Source organism: Apostichopus japonicus, chromosome 22 (assembly GCF_037975245.1).
Source record: "Apostichopus japonicus isolate 1M-3 chromosome 22, ASM3797524v1, whole genome shotgun sequence".
Taxonomy (NCBI): Eukaryota; Metazoa; Echinodermata; class Holothuroidea; order Aspidochirotida; family Stichopodidae; genus Apostichopus; species Apostichopus japonicus.
The window spans coordinates 11,655,017-11,673,491 of NC_092582.1; the positions used below are offsets into that span (position 1 = coordinate 11,655,017).

Consider the following 18,475-nt stretch of genomic DNA (forward strand, 5'->3'; position numbering starts at 1 on the left):
TGCTTGCTTGATACAAACATTGACATCATGTTATAATTTTGGCGTGCGCAGAGCCAAACTTGCCATAAATGTCCAATTTGATATCAACATGTTACAATTCCATATGAACATGACATGCTTATGATCAATTTGACATGTTGATGGACGTTATGACATATTGTATTTTGTTTCGAAACGTTCATGTGGAATTGTAGCATGTTGAAATCGAATTAGACATATATTAACTTGGACATTTCACTGTCTTTTTCGACATTTATGGAACGTTTTGCCCTCCGTAAATTTAGCTTTTTTTTCGGAATAGGTTTCGTCGAGTAGCTGGACTTGGCGAAAAACGCGGCGTTCATTGCTTTAAAGCTGCTAAGCACATCGTGTATTGTGTTTTTCATGTCTACAGTTTTACATTAATTCTGATTAGGATTACTTCGCATTAAAGCATACAGAATGTTCGCAGTCATTTCTCCTACCTGTTTCATTACTATGGAAAAAATAAATTGAAAATAAATCTATATTGCTTGTATTTATTTATTTTTTCTCTGCTTGCCCTTACATAAATGATAAAATAATATTACATCTGCGTACGTCTTGTTTCGTAATACCTGTTAAATATTATTTTGACGTATATCGATAGACACATGACATGAAACTTCTACCTTAATGTCCTTTTCAATAAGAAACAATAAGGTGTCAATACAACTAGGCAAAAGCTATCATCTCCTTGTTGCGGTTTCAAGAGTACCAATTTTAAGAAAGCAGATAATTTCAAGAAAGATATGCTTTTAAGTGAAAGATTGTCATTTATTTTAAAGTTCTTTTCAAAGTTAATATTACTCAATGAAAGCTGACATTATAGATATTTCTTGTCTAGCTTATGCCACTTTCATTGAAGCAGGATTCATGATTCTTTGCTGTATAAGGGTATCATCTATGGAAATAAACCACCCTCGTCAAACCAGGTGCCTGGTACGTCAGAGTGCCACCATCCTTTGATACAACAACGTGGATGATGGAATTCACATGTCGTTTGATCCTGTGTCAGCGGCTGGCATCTATCAATAGGTTTCATTATAGGTTCAGCTTTTCTGAAAATAAAAAAAATAAAATAGTTCAGTAACTCATTGTTATATGCCCCGGAAATATCTTTATAAGCATCTATTGATCAAAATGGCTTAAACAATATTTTAGCATATAAACAGGTAGAAAATGGAAAAATATAACTAAACGGAAGCATTACGATATCTCTTGGGATCTTACATTCGGCTTATAGGCCTAACAAGCTGAAACATTAAACTGAGATGTCTATGTCTTTCATTTCATGTCAACATGTAAAATGTTCACATGTTTGTATACGTATACATATACCTTTCAATGTGGTAAAGAGTTTATATACACACATAACCATATATAGAGGAAAGGGGTGGCAACGACTTACTGCCTGCAAAATATTCAGATGTTACACGCCTGTTTGACCTACTCTTTGGTCATCACTTTATATGCAGAGACAGTAGATTAGACGTTCTGGCACCAGCAGTTTCGAAGGGAGCGCAATAATTTATCTTCCACACAACCACTACTAACTTTATTCAAACATCTAAAATTTAAAGTGGAAATCAAACAGTTACCTTATAAAGCATATTTTAGGCTTCAAAAAATATTATCGATTAAATTAATCGATAAGTTATTTATTTTTCCTTTTTTTAAGTTTGTAGTATATTTCTGGAATATGTTAACGAGCTTACCTTCTACAGCAATAGATCATGTTGTCATCAGTACACACACAGTCCAAACAAGGGTTAACGGGACTAGCAGCCAGAGAACCGGCGCTTGGACAATATAAGTCCTCTGTTGGAAAGAGTAAACTTGCGTACGGTACTTAAACTGGTTTGTATAGTGTTCTTAATATGTTATTCTAGGTAAGTGAAATGCAGCATTTCGACATATTAAATACCACGGCGATATGTACATCGTTAAGACATGATAAACTCACTCATTTCTAACGCATAGTTTGTGACAAACGAAGTTATCGTTTTCGTCACATCAGTGTGTCTTGTAGAGAAGATAGCATGCACGATTGGTCTTTGAAATTGGAAATTACCGATCTAAGTCGATCGAAAAATTATTGAACCGGAAGCGACATCTTATAACAAATGATTATTTTGCTAGATGATAAAAACTATTATTTGTAAAGGGCCGTAACATTTGATAGGCCTATATGGACCTCGTGAAGCGACACTATAGGCCTATAGTTACTGTAACTCTTGATTAATTAGTTCTTGGACGTAATTAACTGCTGTATAGCAAAAAACCGTCTGTGCAATGAAATGCTTTTGATCGAAAATAATCATTTGACACCTAATAACATTGATTTTGTGCCTTGTTATTTCGAGTGATACTCAGTACATTTACTCGCAATTTTAAACTATGTTCACTTTAATTGGGAATTCACATATCTCAATGCGTGGGAGTAATTCAGAAAGTGAATAGCACGAAGAAATTTAGGACTATGTCTGTTTCAGGAAAGACAATGTTGAGGCGTCTATAAACAATTTCATTTAAAACCATCAGTATGTAATCAGAAGCACTTATAATTGCTTTTACTTATGCCAACATTCCTTTTATAGCAACCATGACACAGTTACAGTCTACGGGAAAGTGATGTATGCAGCTTGTATTTTCTTTCATTCTTATCATATACAGTCCAGTTACTATCATTTTCGTATCTTTCAAGTAGCCTAAGTGTAATCAGTTGGTAGTCAACCAAAGAATTTGTGACAACACAGCGTCACTCGTATACTCTGAACGTCTATCAGATCTAGACGTTGAGTATATGTTTTCTGCTCTTCTAAAGTAAGATACTTCCCAACGATGTAACACATTTGTCGCTGTATTAATTTCAACAGCCATGGCAAAGTAATTCCTTTTCAATTTTACTAAATGGCACAGGTAAGAAGTCACTATTTATTTGAAAATAAAGTACTATATGGTATTTAAAGATGGCTATGCTATACACATTAACTTTGAAAGTTTATTAGACAAAGGTTCTATCCTTCTAGGCTATGGTTTTAATGTTGATGACTTTTGTTTCAATGCAATATATAGTTTCTAAATTTTTTAGATATTTGTCGCTGTATTAAGTATAACAACAATCTGACTAACTGAAGTAGTACTAAAGGGCACAATAGGTCGTTTAGTAATTTGATGAACAAAATACGTACTATACACAAAGTATGAAACCTCTGAATACGTAATAATTGAAGTAATGTGAACGTTTGAAGCTGAATGATATGACATGTTTGACACCGCCTCGTTCAAATATAGTGTCGATTGTTTTGTAAATGCCTTCATAGAAAATATTATTTCAAACAACATTGTTTTAGAAAAAAATATGTCCGTTACGTTTTTGGCAGTATGCCAATGATTGTACAAGGCAAAGGTTTATCATACTTTTCGTTTGCTTTATTGAAATTTTCAACAGTTCGACCAAACCAAAAATATGCTTTCTGTTGGAATTCTAATATTCGTATACTACTTTCTTTTATCATTACAAGTCAGTATTGGATAATTTAACACTGAGTTAATGCAAACTTTAAGACGAAACATATTTTATGCAGATTACCATATGATACTTGCAAAAGATCGAATTATAAGGAATTAAAAAAAAGTGACGAAGGCCTACCGTTGTAATAGCAGGTACCGTGGTCTGGTTCGCCATCCTTTCTAGGCACTACATACTTCTCCATTTCATGTTCGACGTCCGGCAGCACTATTTCCACCTCTAGGGAGAGAGCTATAACCCCAAGTAGGGTAACGATCAGGGCTTGAATCATGAAATGCATGTTCCTTCACAGGTTGTGAATATTGAGAGAAATAGTTCGTGAAATGATCCGATTCGATTCGCTCTGGATAATGTTACCCATAAGATAAGGCACCACATTTTATACATTAACGGCTTCAGTTTCGATGTGTTACGAAACAACCACACCGCAAACTGCAAACATTTTGAGATTAATTTGTCTCTTTTCAAAAATGTTCATTTAATAATAAAAAAACCTCGAAGTGACATTTTTTCTGATAGGATATACTCTTCTGGGAGAACTAACATGAGATTAATTATGTTTGCCAGTCATGAATTATGTTCAATAAGCATTTCAATTGTAAACATTTATCAACAAATTCATAAATGTTTACTTTGTTAATGTACTTCATTAATTGATTCAATCCTCAATTCTGATTAATTGTTATTGAAAGAAAACGTATATATAAAGAAAAGCAAATGTTATTAAACTAAAATAAATATAATTTAATGATAAAACATTTTTGAAGGATAAAGTAATTTGTCTTTCTGTATATAGAGAGATTTACAAGGATGCATAGCTATTTTCAAGTGTACGGTTTGTTTCATATCAAAGAAAAAAAATAGACTTCATAGAAAAACAAATTGACTGTGGTATGTTTGCTCATGACGAGGATTTTTTTTTTTGGTATTGCGAACTATTTTTCGTTATTGGGGCAATGTTTGCCCACTTTAGAGTTATGAAGAGTATCGTCTGGTTTTCTTACCGTTGTGAACAAGTTACGAACACTTGCGTCTGGCAAAGCTAAACGTCTGCGTAGCCATGATCCAGTAATGTGAAGCTGCCGTGCATGACCGATTTGAGAGCTATCTAGCGCAAGGTACTTTTAACCAATTGAAAAGCTCCGTGATGACCTATAGACCACATATTACTTTAGCTAGTGTGTCAGGAATTTATAATATATGTTAGTATATACATATATGTATGATATAATTATAATATGGAGTAAAGTGTTTACTTCTTAGAGGGAGGCTATTCATAACATATTTGTTAGAAAACTTTGTGCATTTTGGGTAAGCTTCTGTGTTAATGTTGTTGAATTCTGACCATTATTACGTAACGATTTTCTCTATTAGCGACCTAGTAACTCGAGGTATCCTGCTAATCTTTTGTGTGATGGTTCACAGTTCACCCTGACCATTGTTACGAACCATTTTCTCTATTAGCGAACGAGACGCACTCTTGGCAACACAGCAACTCTATTGTAGAAACGTTTGCTTGGCCACTCTTACATATAGATACCCCGCGATTAGGCAACCGGCTAGGAGGACGACGCGCCAGTCCTACAACACAAGTCTATTGTAAGATGGGTCAAAGATCACCCTGACAATTATTACGTAACGATTTTCTCTATTAGTGACCTAAAACATCGAGGTGTCTTGCTAATCTATAGTGTGATGGTTCAAAGTTCACCCTGACCATTGTTACTAACGATTTACTCTATAAGCTAACGAGACGCACCACGGCAGCATAACAAATCTTTTGTTGAAACGTTTGGCTGGCCATTTTTACATCAGCTATACATCCGTAAACGTTTACATAATTCTCATCTTTCTGTAGCAGAATCAAAGGTGCGCCTCTAACTATAGGCAAAGTTACTGAAGTACTTCAGTTAAAATAAATACCCTTCGAAAAAAAATGTTATTACAGTACAAATAAAGTTTACATGAAAGCATACAACAAAGCAGTTTACACATTCAAATTATGTTTATTAACTCATTTATTCCGCCTTGTATTGCGACATGAACAGAATGAGTGATAACATTATTATTGCCACTTTGTTCATATACGTGCTATGTTTAGTTTAATCTAAAAGCTAGGGAAATGTATGTACGGAAAACGATGATGAGAACGGTTCGCATAGAATACTGGAAAGTTGAAGTTTGATATGTTACATTTTTGTATGTTTGTGTAGGCATAGAATATCATGTTTATTTTAAGCCTGTATTGTTTTCATTAACAAGAAAATATGATGAATACAACCCACGGATGTCTGGCCGCTTTTTTTTTAATGAACTGATGAATTTATAAGAATATATGTTTGTTGCGTTTTTGGAATTTCATAAAACAGTGGAATAACAATAACTATTTGCTTTGGACAAAGGATGTCATTATCGATTTAGGAGGACCATTTGCGATATTTAACCAAATTAAAACATTTGAAATTACCGGCATATCTATGAATAAATTACCACTTTATTCATAGTTTTCTTTTTTGCTGGACATGTTAATACTCGAATTCTCCCTCAAATTATCCTGGAAGACAGTTGTGACGTAATTGTTTCATGGTCCCGCCAGGCTTTTGATGCTTCTAATATCCAATGACACAACAAACCTTTATAGCATTTATAAACGAAGGAAGAATTGCAATTCTCATGGCTTTCAAGCGATTAACCATTAACTTAACGCTAGCCTTGTCCCTTTATATCTCCCCATTAATTATATTTGTTAAACAATTCACTCTGTAGTTTAGAAGTTCAGAAACTTTGGAAGCGTTATAAGAACAAGAAAACAATGAAATCAATTTTAGTGTATCTAGTCACATCTCTCCTTCACATAAGAGGACTGTGTTCACACAAACACGAGGCCGTCGTTGTCGGCAACGTTATTGATCCCGCCGTCTTCTGGGGCAGTGTAGTACCATCCCAGTATGTGGCAATCCCCTTTGCATTTCGGATAGAGTTCGTTAATACAGGTGTCTGGATTAAGATACATGGTACAGTGGGGAGCGTTTTTCACGTGTGGTAAAGCGGTTCTGAAAAGAAGAAGAGAGCATACCATAGTCACATAGGGTTCGCAGATATGAAGTTAAGCACAGATCATATGGTACCGCATTATAATACTAAAAACCTTTTATCTTTCACCTCCTCTATGCTCAACCCTCCCCCATGCATCCCATCCCCCGGCCGCGAATATATTTTTCCTCAAACTGAACTGACACTGAAATTATTTCCTCGATTCTGATTGGCTCTCAGCGAGCACGTGATATACTTTAGTAATCAACATAGATCCCTCCATACTCTGACGATATCAGTATGATCAACACGAACAAATTCAAGATATTCACATTAGCAACTTTCCAAAACTTTTGGTAGGTATATATGAACGAAAGTATAAAGTGTTCTCAACACAATGAAGCAACTATTCCCAACTACTGCGCATATTATAGGCAGTCCTCGATCGTTTGTTTACTCGCTTGACTCTGCTTTACACAACACATGTAATGTAGCCTATTGTACTATGTATAGTATACAACAAAATAAAATAACTGTTAGCAAGCTGCTTATCCACTAGAGAGCCTGTGTAGGAGAATGTGTAAAAGTAAGTTGGCCTGACGTTTCGACCCTAGCAGGATCTTCGTCAAAGGCTTGTGTTGTATAGTATACAACACAATAAAACACAGTGCATTTGTGATTGTATACATGTAGCCGATGTACATATGTACGAGGTGTTTGTGTACATTCGGAGTTAAGATACTTTTAGTTGTATAATCATATATTCAAAATGTATTCAGTCAATGAATCACGATAGGCCTAGTCGAATATGCAGTGGCCATGAAGACGGCGAGCGACTGTGTGCCAGCCGCGCCAGTGAGTGTACACAAAAAAGGCATTTGACGATATGTCCGTGTCTTTTGACTTGTTATTACTAGTTGTATAAAGCCTTATAACCTTTAAGTACGGAAACCTATACGGAAACCTATTGGCTCGCTGAGAGCCAATCAGAATCGAGGAAATAATTTCAGTGTCAGTTCAGTTTGGGGAAAAAGTATTCGCCCCCCCGGCCCATCTTATTCTAACACAAAAAAATAAAAAATAAAGAAAAAGAGATACGTAAAAGTAAATGGTAGATCTGAAAATGAATTAATCAAATCAAAACATTCTTAAACTGATTTTAGAACTAGAATATTTCGTCCAACGTTGCTAAAACATTGGTAAATTTTCGCACTCAGTGCTAATCAATTACCGAATCTTGTCTATTACTCCATCACTCCGACAGAAATAGAGGATTTTTCCGATATCGGACACAAGTTTTTCGGTCTTGTGTTTCCGTTATTCTACCCACCCTCTTCCCTAACACATATTACTATCATATTGAAATTGCTTGATCTTGTTATTAAATGAGTCACTTGATGATGAAAAGTTGTTACTGCATAATAGACTTTGTAGTGTCAAAACTTCGTTGCCTCATGTGTGAAGATTTCAATCTCTACTAAGTGAAATGGCAGCTATGAAGTGATTTATAAAGAAGTACAAAGATTAATTTTTTAGGGCATTATATGTGACACTTGTAGTTAGGAATTGCCAGTCTTGTTAGAATCAATAATTAATTGCAAAAGTACGAAAGAAAATACAAAACGAATCATAGAAAGTTATTCCACACAAAAGAAAGGAAAAGAACTGAAAAACGTGACCGATTACAAACTTATTATTCAGTTTGAAAGATGTATTTATAAGTGTCTCATGTCACTAAATGTATATGTGATGTAAGTTCACTTTCTTGGCAAGTCGCAAAGAATATCTTTTCATTGTAAAGGTACATAAGGATATATTTAACTAGTTACTGTCAACACGATAACTCTACAACCGATGAGCGATGCTTCAACGTTGTCCAAGAAAGGTCGGCACATACAAAATTTCATTGTGCTTAAAAATATGATTTATTAATTCTTTACATGTAATCTTCCAAATAAACATATCTCCTGAAGAACTTTTAAGCACCTCCGCGATTGAACAAATCTCTCCTTTTAATACCTCACTGCCGGAACTCTTATTGGACTTAACCAAATTTAACATATGCTATCAATGTTACAAACACAAAGGATTTAAAGAATATTAACAACTCTTGAATATGTTCACAATTAAACGATTTACCGATACTATCCATTTGAAACGACGGTCCACAGAACTTGGCTCCCGGGCAACGAAGTTAACCGTTACGCCGCTCATGAGCTTAAACAATCGCTGGTTTAAAACACATTCCGAGATGTACCACAGACATGACTTAACTGGAACAGCACAAGAAAAAACATTATACAAGAGAAACACGTCATCGAGTTATCGTATTGACAACCTTACACTCTGTGTTAACAATTTTTTTTTTATCAGATTCACATTGATTAAAAGAAAGCAGCTTTTTTAAGATATGTGTAAATTTTGATGCATAGGTATACAGCTTTCCCCCCTACTCTATATGAAGTAACCTACATAAATCATTTTAATTGACCTACGGAAGACACAAAATACTAATTATTGTGTATTATATCATATCAAACGACTTACGTTCTGCAACAAGTCGTAGTATGGTCCTTTTCACAAACACACTCGTAACAACACTCGGGTCCATCATAAGCCATAATCGACCCTGGTACTTCACATGCAAGACCAACTGCAAAAGAAGCCAGATACCGATGACATGCATGACACATATTATATTTCTTCACTATTAGTATAGCAGGATTATTATTGGAACATAACTATCAATTTACTAGTTATTTTTTTAAAACATGACGTGGTGTTATTGCGATATGCAGACTGTTAGTTTTATAGGGATTAACGAAAAAAAGACAACACATTGCGGGCATTAGGCCTATATATAACGCATTAGCAATAAATGTCACAGATGGGGAACAGATAACTAGCGTTTGCATCACAATTTAATCTAGCCCCATTACTTTCAGTTTCATATCGAAAATCAGTTAGCAAAAGTAGCAGAAGACTCTGTCAGTATCCATGTACGGACAATTTGATGTGCCATATTAATATTCATGCACATTGACTGCTAAAAATCCATCCCTTTCGGCGGTAACGCTATAACTATTAGGAAATATTTTGGTCAATTTTTGATAAACGCTTAAGCAAATCAGAATGCCGTAATTAGTCAACTGATATGACTGAAACACAAACGTTAACCACCACCTGTCCATTAAAACAACCAACAACAACAAATAATTACAGAAATAAATTAATAAAATATAACTAGAACGCTGCAAGTAGTTAAAGCTTGTATAAATAAAACTAATTTCAGAAGCAAAATGAAAGGTCTTAGCGACTGAGAAATTGCAAGGTTACCTTCTCTCACGCATACACCAGAGCTGGGTTTATCGTCTGGTCCGTTTACTGTAATCGGCAGAGCTACTGGAACTCCAGGGATTGTCACCGGCACACTTGCTCCTAAAGAAAGCTCAAAAAGTGCTAGGGAGAATATAATAGTTAGCAGACTCATTTTGTGAGACGTCTATGGAATAGTTGGGTTTGATGAAAAACAAGATGGCCGCTGTTCTATTGTAGAGTGTTGTTAGTCACAGAATAAACGACTCTTTATATAATCTTACATCGCAATCAAATTTTCGTGAGAAAGTGGGGACACATTTAAAGGTCAAGTGACACGTAACAGATTTCCTTCAAACTTACACAAATTGAAAAGCTACATATCAAAACCCTATTTTCCAAATTTGGAGTTCCACAATTGTTTCTTTGCTGTTTTAATTAAGTTAATAACCAAGCTAATTCCGTAAGATAATGACGTCACGGGGGGAACCGCCAATGTTACCAAAGCTAGATATGCCTAATATGCTAACCGAGATCAAAGCCGTAAACAATACGTCACGAACAGTAAACAAAATATCAGATGAGAATGGGTGCACAACAGTACAAGAAAGTTTCGTGTTCGTCAAACACTGTATACAGCGATAGCTTAGTACCAGTGCACTCAGCCAGCCTAGCTGCCTAAGTACAGATTGGCTTGGACCTTCGAGCGAATCTTATGTGTGCAGCGCGCCCTTCACCAGTTAAAGTTTCGATTCCTATCGCCTATCCGCGCAACTTGGAACACCAACAGCTCGCCGTCTACAAGACAATGCCGTTCCTTCTCTATTTGGAGAAAGTATCTTCAAATCTCGAGGAGATATAGAAACAAGTAGACCAGTAGTTGCGAAGCTGGATCGGAAAAGAGTAAGTGTATTTTCTGGCCTAGGCCTACTACAACAAGGACTAACTTGGTATTATTACTAACTTACAGTAGGCTAATTCTTATAATTTCGTTCAGTTAGTTAGGCCCTAAATTAGGTACGGCGACGATAAAGTTAGGCGTAGGCTAGGGCTATATTAACTTTTATCTGTGGTACATCATGAAAAATCCAGAATAACAAGCATAAGATGTTTACATGTCATTTTGCCCAATATTATAATGTGCTCCCACCTATCTATATACTCATATGAGTCATAGCTCATATGTTTTTTTACAGTAAATGACATCCTTATATTTTGCCATTTTTGTTGGTAGGGCTGCAATTTTTGTTACAAGAGAAAACGCTTGTGACAGGTACTTTCAAACATATCAAACTGCTTTCTTAAATGAACTTTCAAAACTTCCTTGTTATTTTCTTTCCCAATTTTCAATACTTAGATTAATCTAGAAGCTGTTCCCCAACCAACTGCAGTGAAAATAAAGGCAGGATTCTGCATCTCCATGTAAAGGTAGCATGATCTTATAGACGTGTGCTTGATATTACCGAAAAACAGTTGGGAAATGGGGGAGGGGAGGGTGGTGACAGGCATTAAAGATTTAAGTAGTCAGTTTTGAACGGGATACAAGGAATCTGCACCAGTAAAACATCGAGGCATGTATATGGGGGGCAAGCTACCAGACAAAAAGGAGGCAGCAGTATTACGGCCGAAAGGTCCCCATAAATAGGCTTTAATAGAGTGATGGATGGAGAGGGGGGGGGGAGGGGTGGGGGAGAAAATGTGGTACGCTAGGGTAATACAAGGAAGAATGGCAAACTTTCATACATCTATAGAGTACTCTATAGCAGAAGTGAGTACAGGAGCCAAAATTTTAGAAACAGTACTCGTTGAAAGCAAAATAGCAATCAAAACTGCACATCGGGCAGGCTGACTAGGGGATAATATACATTGTATTTTATCCATCATATCCGCCTGCCTGACGAGAGTGGTTGAGGAGGCTATACCGGATGGCTTCACAGGAAAATATAAAGGCTACATCTATAGTTACTATAGTTAGGGAGATTACCTTGTAGTTATACTATATGAAACCAAGCTGAAGTCATTTGCAATGCTCATGGTGTGAGTGGCCCATATTTTTGCAGCCACATAAAGCAGGAGGATATGCTCTCCTTCAGAAAAGATAAGTGAACCATCTAGGCAGCTGACCCCTGTCCAAGAGCAGCCTACTGTATGTGTGTGGTATAATAAGCGTTTATTCTAATTTTCAGTGAATGTAACACATGTATGTAGAAGTCCAGTGTTCACTGGTCCCCCTACCACCATTGAGGTTGTTGACTGGGCCAACAGAGACAAGAACACCATCAAAGCAACCAGGGCCATCTCACAGTGGCGATGATGGTCCGTCTGCTGTTGTGGCATCCACATCGGGATACACCGAAAAACCGCCAGGTAGTCCGGACTACACTCCATCAGTTAACTCATCTGAACATGACAAAGATGACGCTTCAAGGTAATTTTCAAGATTGATAGTAGATTAGTCTGGAAAATCAATTGGTGCCATAACTTTCTGGAAAGAGGAACATTATTAATTTTGACACCAACACTGTGGGGTAGTCTGGAATGTGTGGTGAGGCCATCAGTCTTTACTTCAATTAGCATATACATACTGTATCTGGTAGAGTTGTCACAGCTGTATGTGAATAAGAAATAAAGGCACAAACAAGTAGTTGAATTTAACAGAGTATATTATATCTTCACTTGGCTGGATATCTGCTACTGAATACAAATGGTGAAAGTTGCATCTTATACACTCTTTTACCATGGATTACAAGGGGATGGGACAGGATGTTACTCTGTCCACATGTTTACTTTACTACATAAACAGTGGTTAAGCTACTGAGACAATGACCACACATCCTGCTGAAGATTACATAATCCATAATATTAGGTGCACAAACAGGTGTAGGGTTTTTGTTTTAATCAGTAAAAAATATATTGGAATTGTTCAGGCACAAGTTGTCAGGTAAAACCTGACCCATATATCCACACCAATTGAGGTGTACTCAGCTGTCGCCTTAGTTGGGCATCCAAAGACTTGACTAACAACTGTGCCATGCCTATTGACCGAAATGTAATGATTGAATGCCTCTATCTAAATGGTATGTTTTTATGAACTATTATTATATTATTCTTCATATCTTTACTATTCTACAGATTATGTATGGGAACTTCTTGACTGCTTGCAACAACTTCTGCAGAAGTGGAACTCTGGGAGAGGAGTGTCCTGTTCCTGTCAGAAAAGAGCCCCCACCACTTGCAAGCTCCTATGTTCATCCGAACAATGAGGATGCCATAAAACAACACCGAAGCAGATTTCAAAAGCTTTGCTGAAGTACTGTAGTTGATGGCCTACCAGTTTCTAATTTTGTTTCATTGTAGTGGGGAGCAATCGACTCTGTGAATCGTCTGTTCACATGATGTTTTGGCACAGCTGCAGAGCAGTGTTAATTAACAGGTCGCTACCAGCCTTTAGGGAAGTTGCTAAAGTTTTACATTAAAGTTTTACTTACATCTGGTTTCCATTGTAACTAACTAAATGATAACATTATATTTAAAAAAAAGTTCCTATGACAAGTATTCCTCTCTAGAGAGCTTAGACTTCATAAATATAAATTTCATGATGACTTACTATTTGTATGCAACTTTGGTGTTTCAAACATGTTGCCAATTTTTTGTTTTTCTCGAAAAGATTTGACAGAAATTTGCTGTTTGTTCCCCGCATGGGATAAAATGTGATTTTTTTATCCCATTTATGATTAAGTAATCTTGATATTCCATGGATTAATGAACAATTTCAGATTGATTCTCATTACACTTTTATTAAAATGAAAGCCTAAACTCTCCAGATCCCATTGAGATAGTGGTTTAGGGTACTTTATTCAAACTATTCTTCTATTTTAACCTAGTATATTTGAGATTTCAATCATCCAGATTTTGTTGGCAGGCTACTAGAAGTGACAGCTTTGCTTACAAGAGAGAATACATACAAAAAATTAACTTGAGTTTTTATTATTTATTACTGTTATGTACTTCCCAAACTTGAAAATGTAAAATTTCATCCAAGATTGTAGTTAATACCATGAACCAGAAAAATGTAAGCTGGGATTCCAAAATGTTCACCATTCAGCCACAAAACAGACAGGACTGAACCCTGTTCTATAAAACTTTGCAGAAATGATACTATGACTTGGCATAAACAGTCCACATTCTCACAGTCGTGATAATTTAAATCCTTCATACTGTTCAGATGGTAAAGCTTCTCTAATCCTCCTTACTGCATAGGATGGGAGAACAACACAAATCTCCTTCCCTAAAAACTGCTAGCTCATCCGTGCAAGTTGTCTGTATGCTGTGTGTCTGTATTTCCTGTAAAATAATCATATGAAAACCAGCTATAAAAGATGAAGACACACAAAAGCTTGGTAGCCATCTGGGGACGTCAATTTTAAAATAAATTTCTATATGATTTCCAGAATTTGCTTGGCCCCTAAATCTGCCTCCCCTAAAGTAAGCCTAGCTATGCCATTTATACAAACTGATCATTGTATCTCGGGGACTAAAATTTGTAAATGGATCGTGCACAAGCATGGTGGACATTTTTTGTGTGGCATTTGGTTCCATGGCTCAGTGTTAATGACTACTATGTCAGTCAGCATGATAAGGGTTAACCTCAAGGGCATTACACCAGTTTTTGGACAAAATGACCTAATCAGGAGCAGGTTTTGAACATGGTGCACAAATTTTCTTGATCAAATCTATATCTTAATGTTATTCCTTTCACAATAAAACAAAACTATGAATACACTCTCTGTATTGTTACATCTTTCAACAGCAGGTCAGAGCAATGAATAAAGGTATACAACAAAAATTATGTAGTCTATACTTACTCTTGGATCCTGTTTTCCTGTGCACGTCCACCATACTGTTGACGGTACATGAAGTAGGCTGTCTGAAGAAACAATGGGTTCAGGCACATAGCTTCAAAACCTGGGTGTAAGGTGATGCATGCAGCACCTTCTTCATCCATCACAGTCCTTACTTATCTATTTCGCTGCAGCATCTACACTCCCTTGCTGTAGGCATCACAGCACATTGGCCACAATGACACCTGTAAACAATACAAACCAGTTCAAATAATAAAGAGCCAATTTGATGACTTCATACCGACCTCAATTATTGGGGCATACTGTACTAACATGTCAAAATAGAAAAGGGGCACCTCTGAAGGGCAATCTACCGTTGAAGCTCCTTACAAATAACATCACTAGTAAGATGGGGGTAGCCTCTTCTTAGAAGTCTTGCCTCTGTTGGGAGAATGCTGCAAAGGAAAATAAAACAGGCCGATGTTGCCTCGTTTCCAACTCTTTCCCACTTCTGAATCCATTCCTTAGATTTAGAAAATCTGGTTATGAAATTAGCTCAAGAGGAAATGACAAAAAGCTGGTGTGAGGTGCCACCTTCTCCATCCCCCACCCTTTCCCTGATTTGTGGTAACTTCACTAATTTGCCACTAAAACTGCTAGGAAATTAATAATAGGCCACCTCTGAATTTGTTGTGCGCTCTTCCAATTGGCTCCTTCAATCTACTAACCAAATAAAATATGTCTCTGTGACATGTTCCGGGGCATGTGCTGCCACAACTTTTAAGGAAAATAGTAACTTCCTTAACTTAACTCGAACGCACTTTCATGTTAATTTTGCTGCCCCATCATCAAATTGGCTAGCTAAGAGTATGAGCAAAGTTAGGAAACATTTATCGGTTCTAGGCCTAACTAGTGACACAACTATCCTATATACAGTATAGTACGCTAGGCGTAACGTTACCGTTGTATTCCGTCAAGACGATCAATTTCGACATCGCTGTCCGATCCCGCTTCCTCTTCGCTGGTCTCCGGTTCGAACATGTAGGGAAAAACTTCCCCACGATCGTCCACCATTTCCCTTACTTCTTCGCCGTTGCTATCTAAATGCTGTGTGTCAATGCCACCGGCAGCCATTTCGCGATATGTATAAGCTATGCTGTGCTGTGTATATATGCGTACTACAGTGCGTGTATAGAAACTGTATGTGGTAGCAATATCGTATGCGACGATATCGTTCACTTTCGACTTGGTAAACAAATGACGTCATTTGTTTTCGGCTTTCCCTGAACGAGTCAATCTAGCCGATTTTTGCGGAGTTTATGTTGCTTGATAGGAAGAAAATGCAAGGAATTTATGAAAAAAGAAGTCAATGGATGTTTTGTTCTATGTCTTATGTATAAATTTGTGATTTTTCATCTTAATCCAAATCTTAACTTTCTTGTAACAGACTGCTGAAAAAGGTAATATTTTCGAGAAGTTTGAGATTTCTCCATACCCAATGCACTGCGCAGAACATATACAGTTTGCACTCTTCTGCGCTCCCCCCCGTGACGTCACTGAATCTATTACGTAATAGTATAGATATCTATCTATCTATCTATCTATCTATCTATCTATCTATCTATCTATCTATCTATCTATCTATCTATCTATCTATCTATCTATCTATCTATCTATCTATCTATCTATCTATCTATCTATCTATCTATCTATCTATCTATCTATCTATCTATCTATCTATCTATCTATCTATCTATCTATCTATCTATCTATCTATCTATCTATCTATCTATCTATCTATCTATCTATCTATCTATCTATCTATCTATCTATCTATCTATCTATCTATCTATCTATCTATCTATCTATCTATCTATCTATCTATCTATCTATCTATCTATCTATCTATCTATCTATCTATCTATCTATCTATCTATCTATCTATCTATCTATCTATCTATCTATCTATCTATCTATCTATCTATCTATCTATCTATCTATCTATCTATCTATCTATCTATCTATCTATCTATCTATCTATCTATCTATCTATCTATCTATCTATCTATCTATCTATCTATCTATCTATCTATCTATCTATCTATCTATCTATCTATCTATCTATCTATCTATCTATCTATCTATCTATCTATCTATCTATCTATCTATCTATCTATCTATCTATCTATCTATCTATCTATCTATCTATCTATCTATCTATCTATCTATCTATCTATCTATCTATCTATCTATCTATCTATCTATCTATCTATCTATCTATCTATCTATCTATCTATCTATCTATCTATCTATCTATCTATCTATCTATCTATCTATCTATCTATCTATCTATCTATCTATCTATCTGATAGATAAAAACTGTTGGGCAAAAGTGGTTGAGCAAACAAAGCATTGCCCAATATGAGTAAATATTAACCAACAACTGAGTAAAAGAAATTACACAACTGATATGGTTAAACTTTGTTGTGCAAAAATTAAGATGTAGTTTATTGTTACTTTCTGTTTGGCAAAAAAGCTTGATTTGCCCAATGTTGCGCAAAAACCAGCATTTTCGCGCCATTACTATACTGGTACTCTGCGCGATATGCATGCATCGTGAGTAGATCGTATATAGTGTTTAACTTACACAATGGCTGACGAATTTGTTAGCGCTATACTCTAGAGGTGGGAAATGCCATAGTTATGTGCTACATTTGAAGGTGAGCGTAAAGAAAAACAATCCTCTGCTTGGTGTGTGCATCGAACACTGCGATCTCTACATATAGTGGTATCGAAGGATCGTTCGTTCTCTCGGTGGTACATGTAGGCTATACCAGGCATACGTAAAGGCTTCTAATACTAATTGTATTTCCAGCATAGTTGTATTACGTTAGGGTAGCTTGTAGTGAAGCGATTGACAGACGCCACAGGCGCGCCCGCAAGTGTGTACTAGGTTTAAATTACTCACATTGTATTAACGTTGCGAACGCCTGTGTAATGCAGATCCTCGTCAACTTACGGTAAGCTATGCGTATGCAACAGGTCTCTCTAGCCTATATCTTGGCTAGACAAGGTTTCATTTTAGCACATTTGCGTTGTAAATCATAAATTGTACTCCGTTGTTTTCTTTTAGGTTTTATGCGGCAACTGACCACATTAACCCTTATTAGCATAACGTTAGACCTAGCATGTCATAACTTAGGCCTAATGTTAGACTTACACGTACAGTACGTTGTTAATGCTAGTAGGAGTACGTACATACAGCAGTATCATAATGGACCCTTCGAAGTCCGAACACTTTAGCACTAAAATGCTCCAGAATTGTATTTGTACACACTTCTCTTAAAATGATACTAGCGATGGCAGAAGAAACATTCTCGTTAGAAAAAAAGTCGCTTCATAGGTTTCGTCAAATTGATCCTATTGTATTTGTGCCATGGTGAAATTATGCATTCGTTAGGGGTGTCCGAACTTCGAGGGTTTTTCGAACTTCGAAGTAGCCTATGTTAGGCCTGGCATTTAATGAGTTCTAGGCTATAATAATATTAGTATAGCATAGAACATCAGTGCTCGTAATTTTATAGGCCTATAATGCAGTTTGCATATTTTTCTCTCTCCTACAGGTAGAGCAGGACTTCGGTTAATGTCAATGGTGGCTTCTGAACCTTTCTGCAAACTTTCTCCAATCATTGCACTCAATATGATTAATTGGCTACTATTTTTTGTGTAGTCG

At 36.3% G+C, this 18,475-nt stretch overlaps 2 protein-coding genes and 2 long non-coding RNA genes across 4 annotated transcripts; 1 reads left to right on the forward strand and 3 right to left on the reverse strand.

Moving 5' to 3' along the window:
- Window positions 1–516: 516 nt before the first annotated feature.
- Window positions 517–3,890, reverse strand: LOC139964158 (uncharacterized). Its single transcript, XM_071965533.1, has 3 exons — window positions 3,674–3,890; window positions 1,737–1,839; window positions 517–1,079 (listed from the first exon to the last, which is right to left on the reverse strand). Exons 1-3 carry the CDS (start codon window positions 3,831–3,833, stop codon window positions 923–925), a joined length of 420 nt encoding a protein of 139 aa, XP_071821634.1. The 5' UTR covers window positions 3,834–3,890; the 3' UTR covers window positions 517–922.
- Window positions 3,891–5,848: 1,958 nt separating this feature from the next.
- Window positions 5,849–10,120, reverse strand: LOC139963893 (uncharacterized). The gene is made up of 3 exons (XM_071965100.1): window positions 9,923–10,120; window positions 9,134–9,239; window positions 5,849–6,606 (listed from the first exon to the last, which is right to left on the reverse strand). Exons 1-3 carry the CDS (start codon window positions 10,074–10,076, stop codon window positions 6,423–6,425), a joined length of 444 nt encoding a protein of 147 aa, XP_071821201.1. The 5' UTR covers window positions 10,077–10,120; the 3' UTR covers window positions 5,849–6,422.
- A 2,046-nt stretch (window positions 10,121–12,166) lies between these two features.
- LOC139963669 (uncharacterized) lies at window positions 12,167–13,430 on the forward strand. The gene is made up of 2 exons (XR_011791719.1): window positions 12,167–12,329; window positions 13,034–13,430. It is a non-coding gene; the product is annotated as an uncharacterized lncRNA (long non-coding RNA).
- Window positions 13,431–13,822: 392 nt separating this feature from the next.
- On the reverse strand, window positions 13,823–15,937 carry LOC139963668 (uncharacterized). Its single transcript, XR_011791718.1, has 3 exons — window positions 15,704–15,937; window positions 14,767–14,987; window positions 13,823–14,245 (listed from the first exon to the last, which is right to left on the reverse strand). It is a non-coding gene; the product is annotated as an uncharacterized lncRNA (long non-coding RNA).
- Window positions 15,938–18,475: the final 2,538 nt, after the last annotated feature.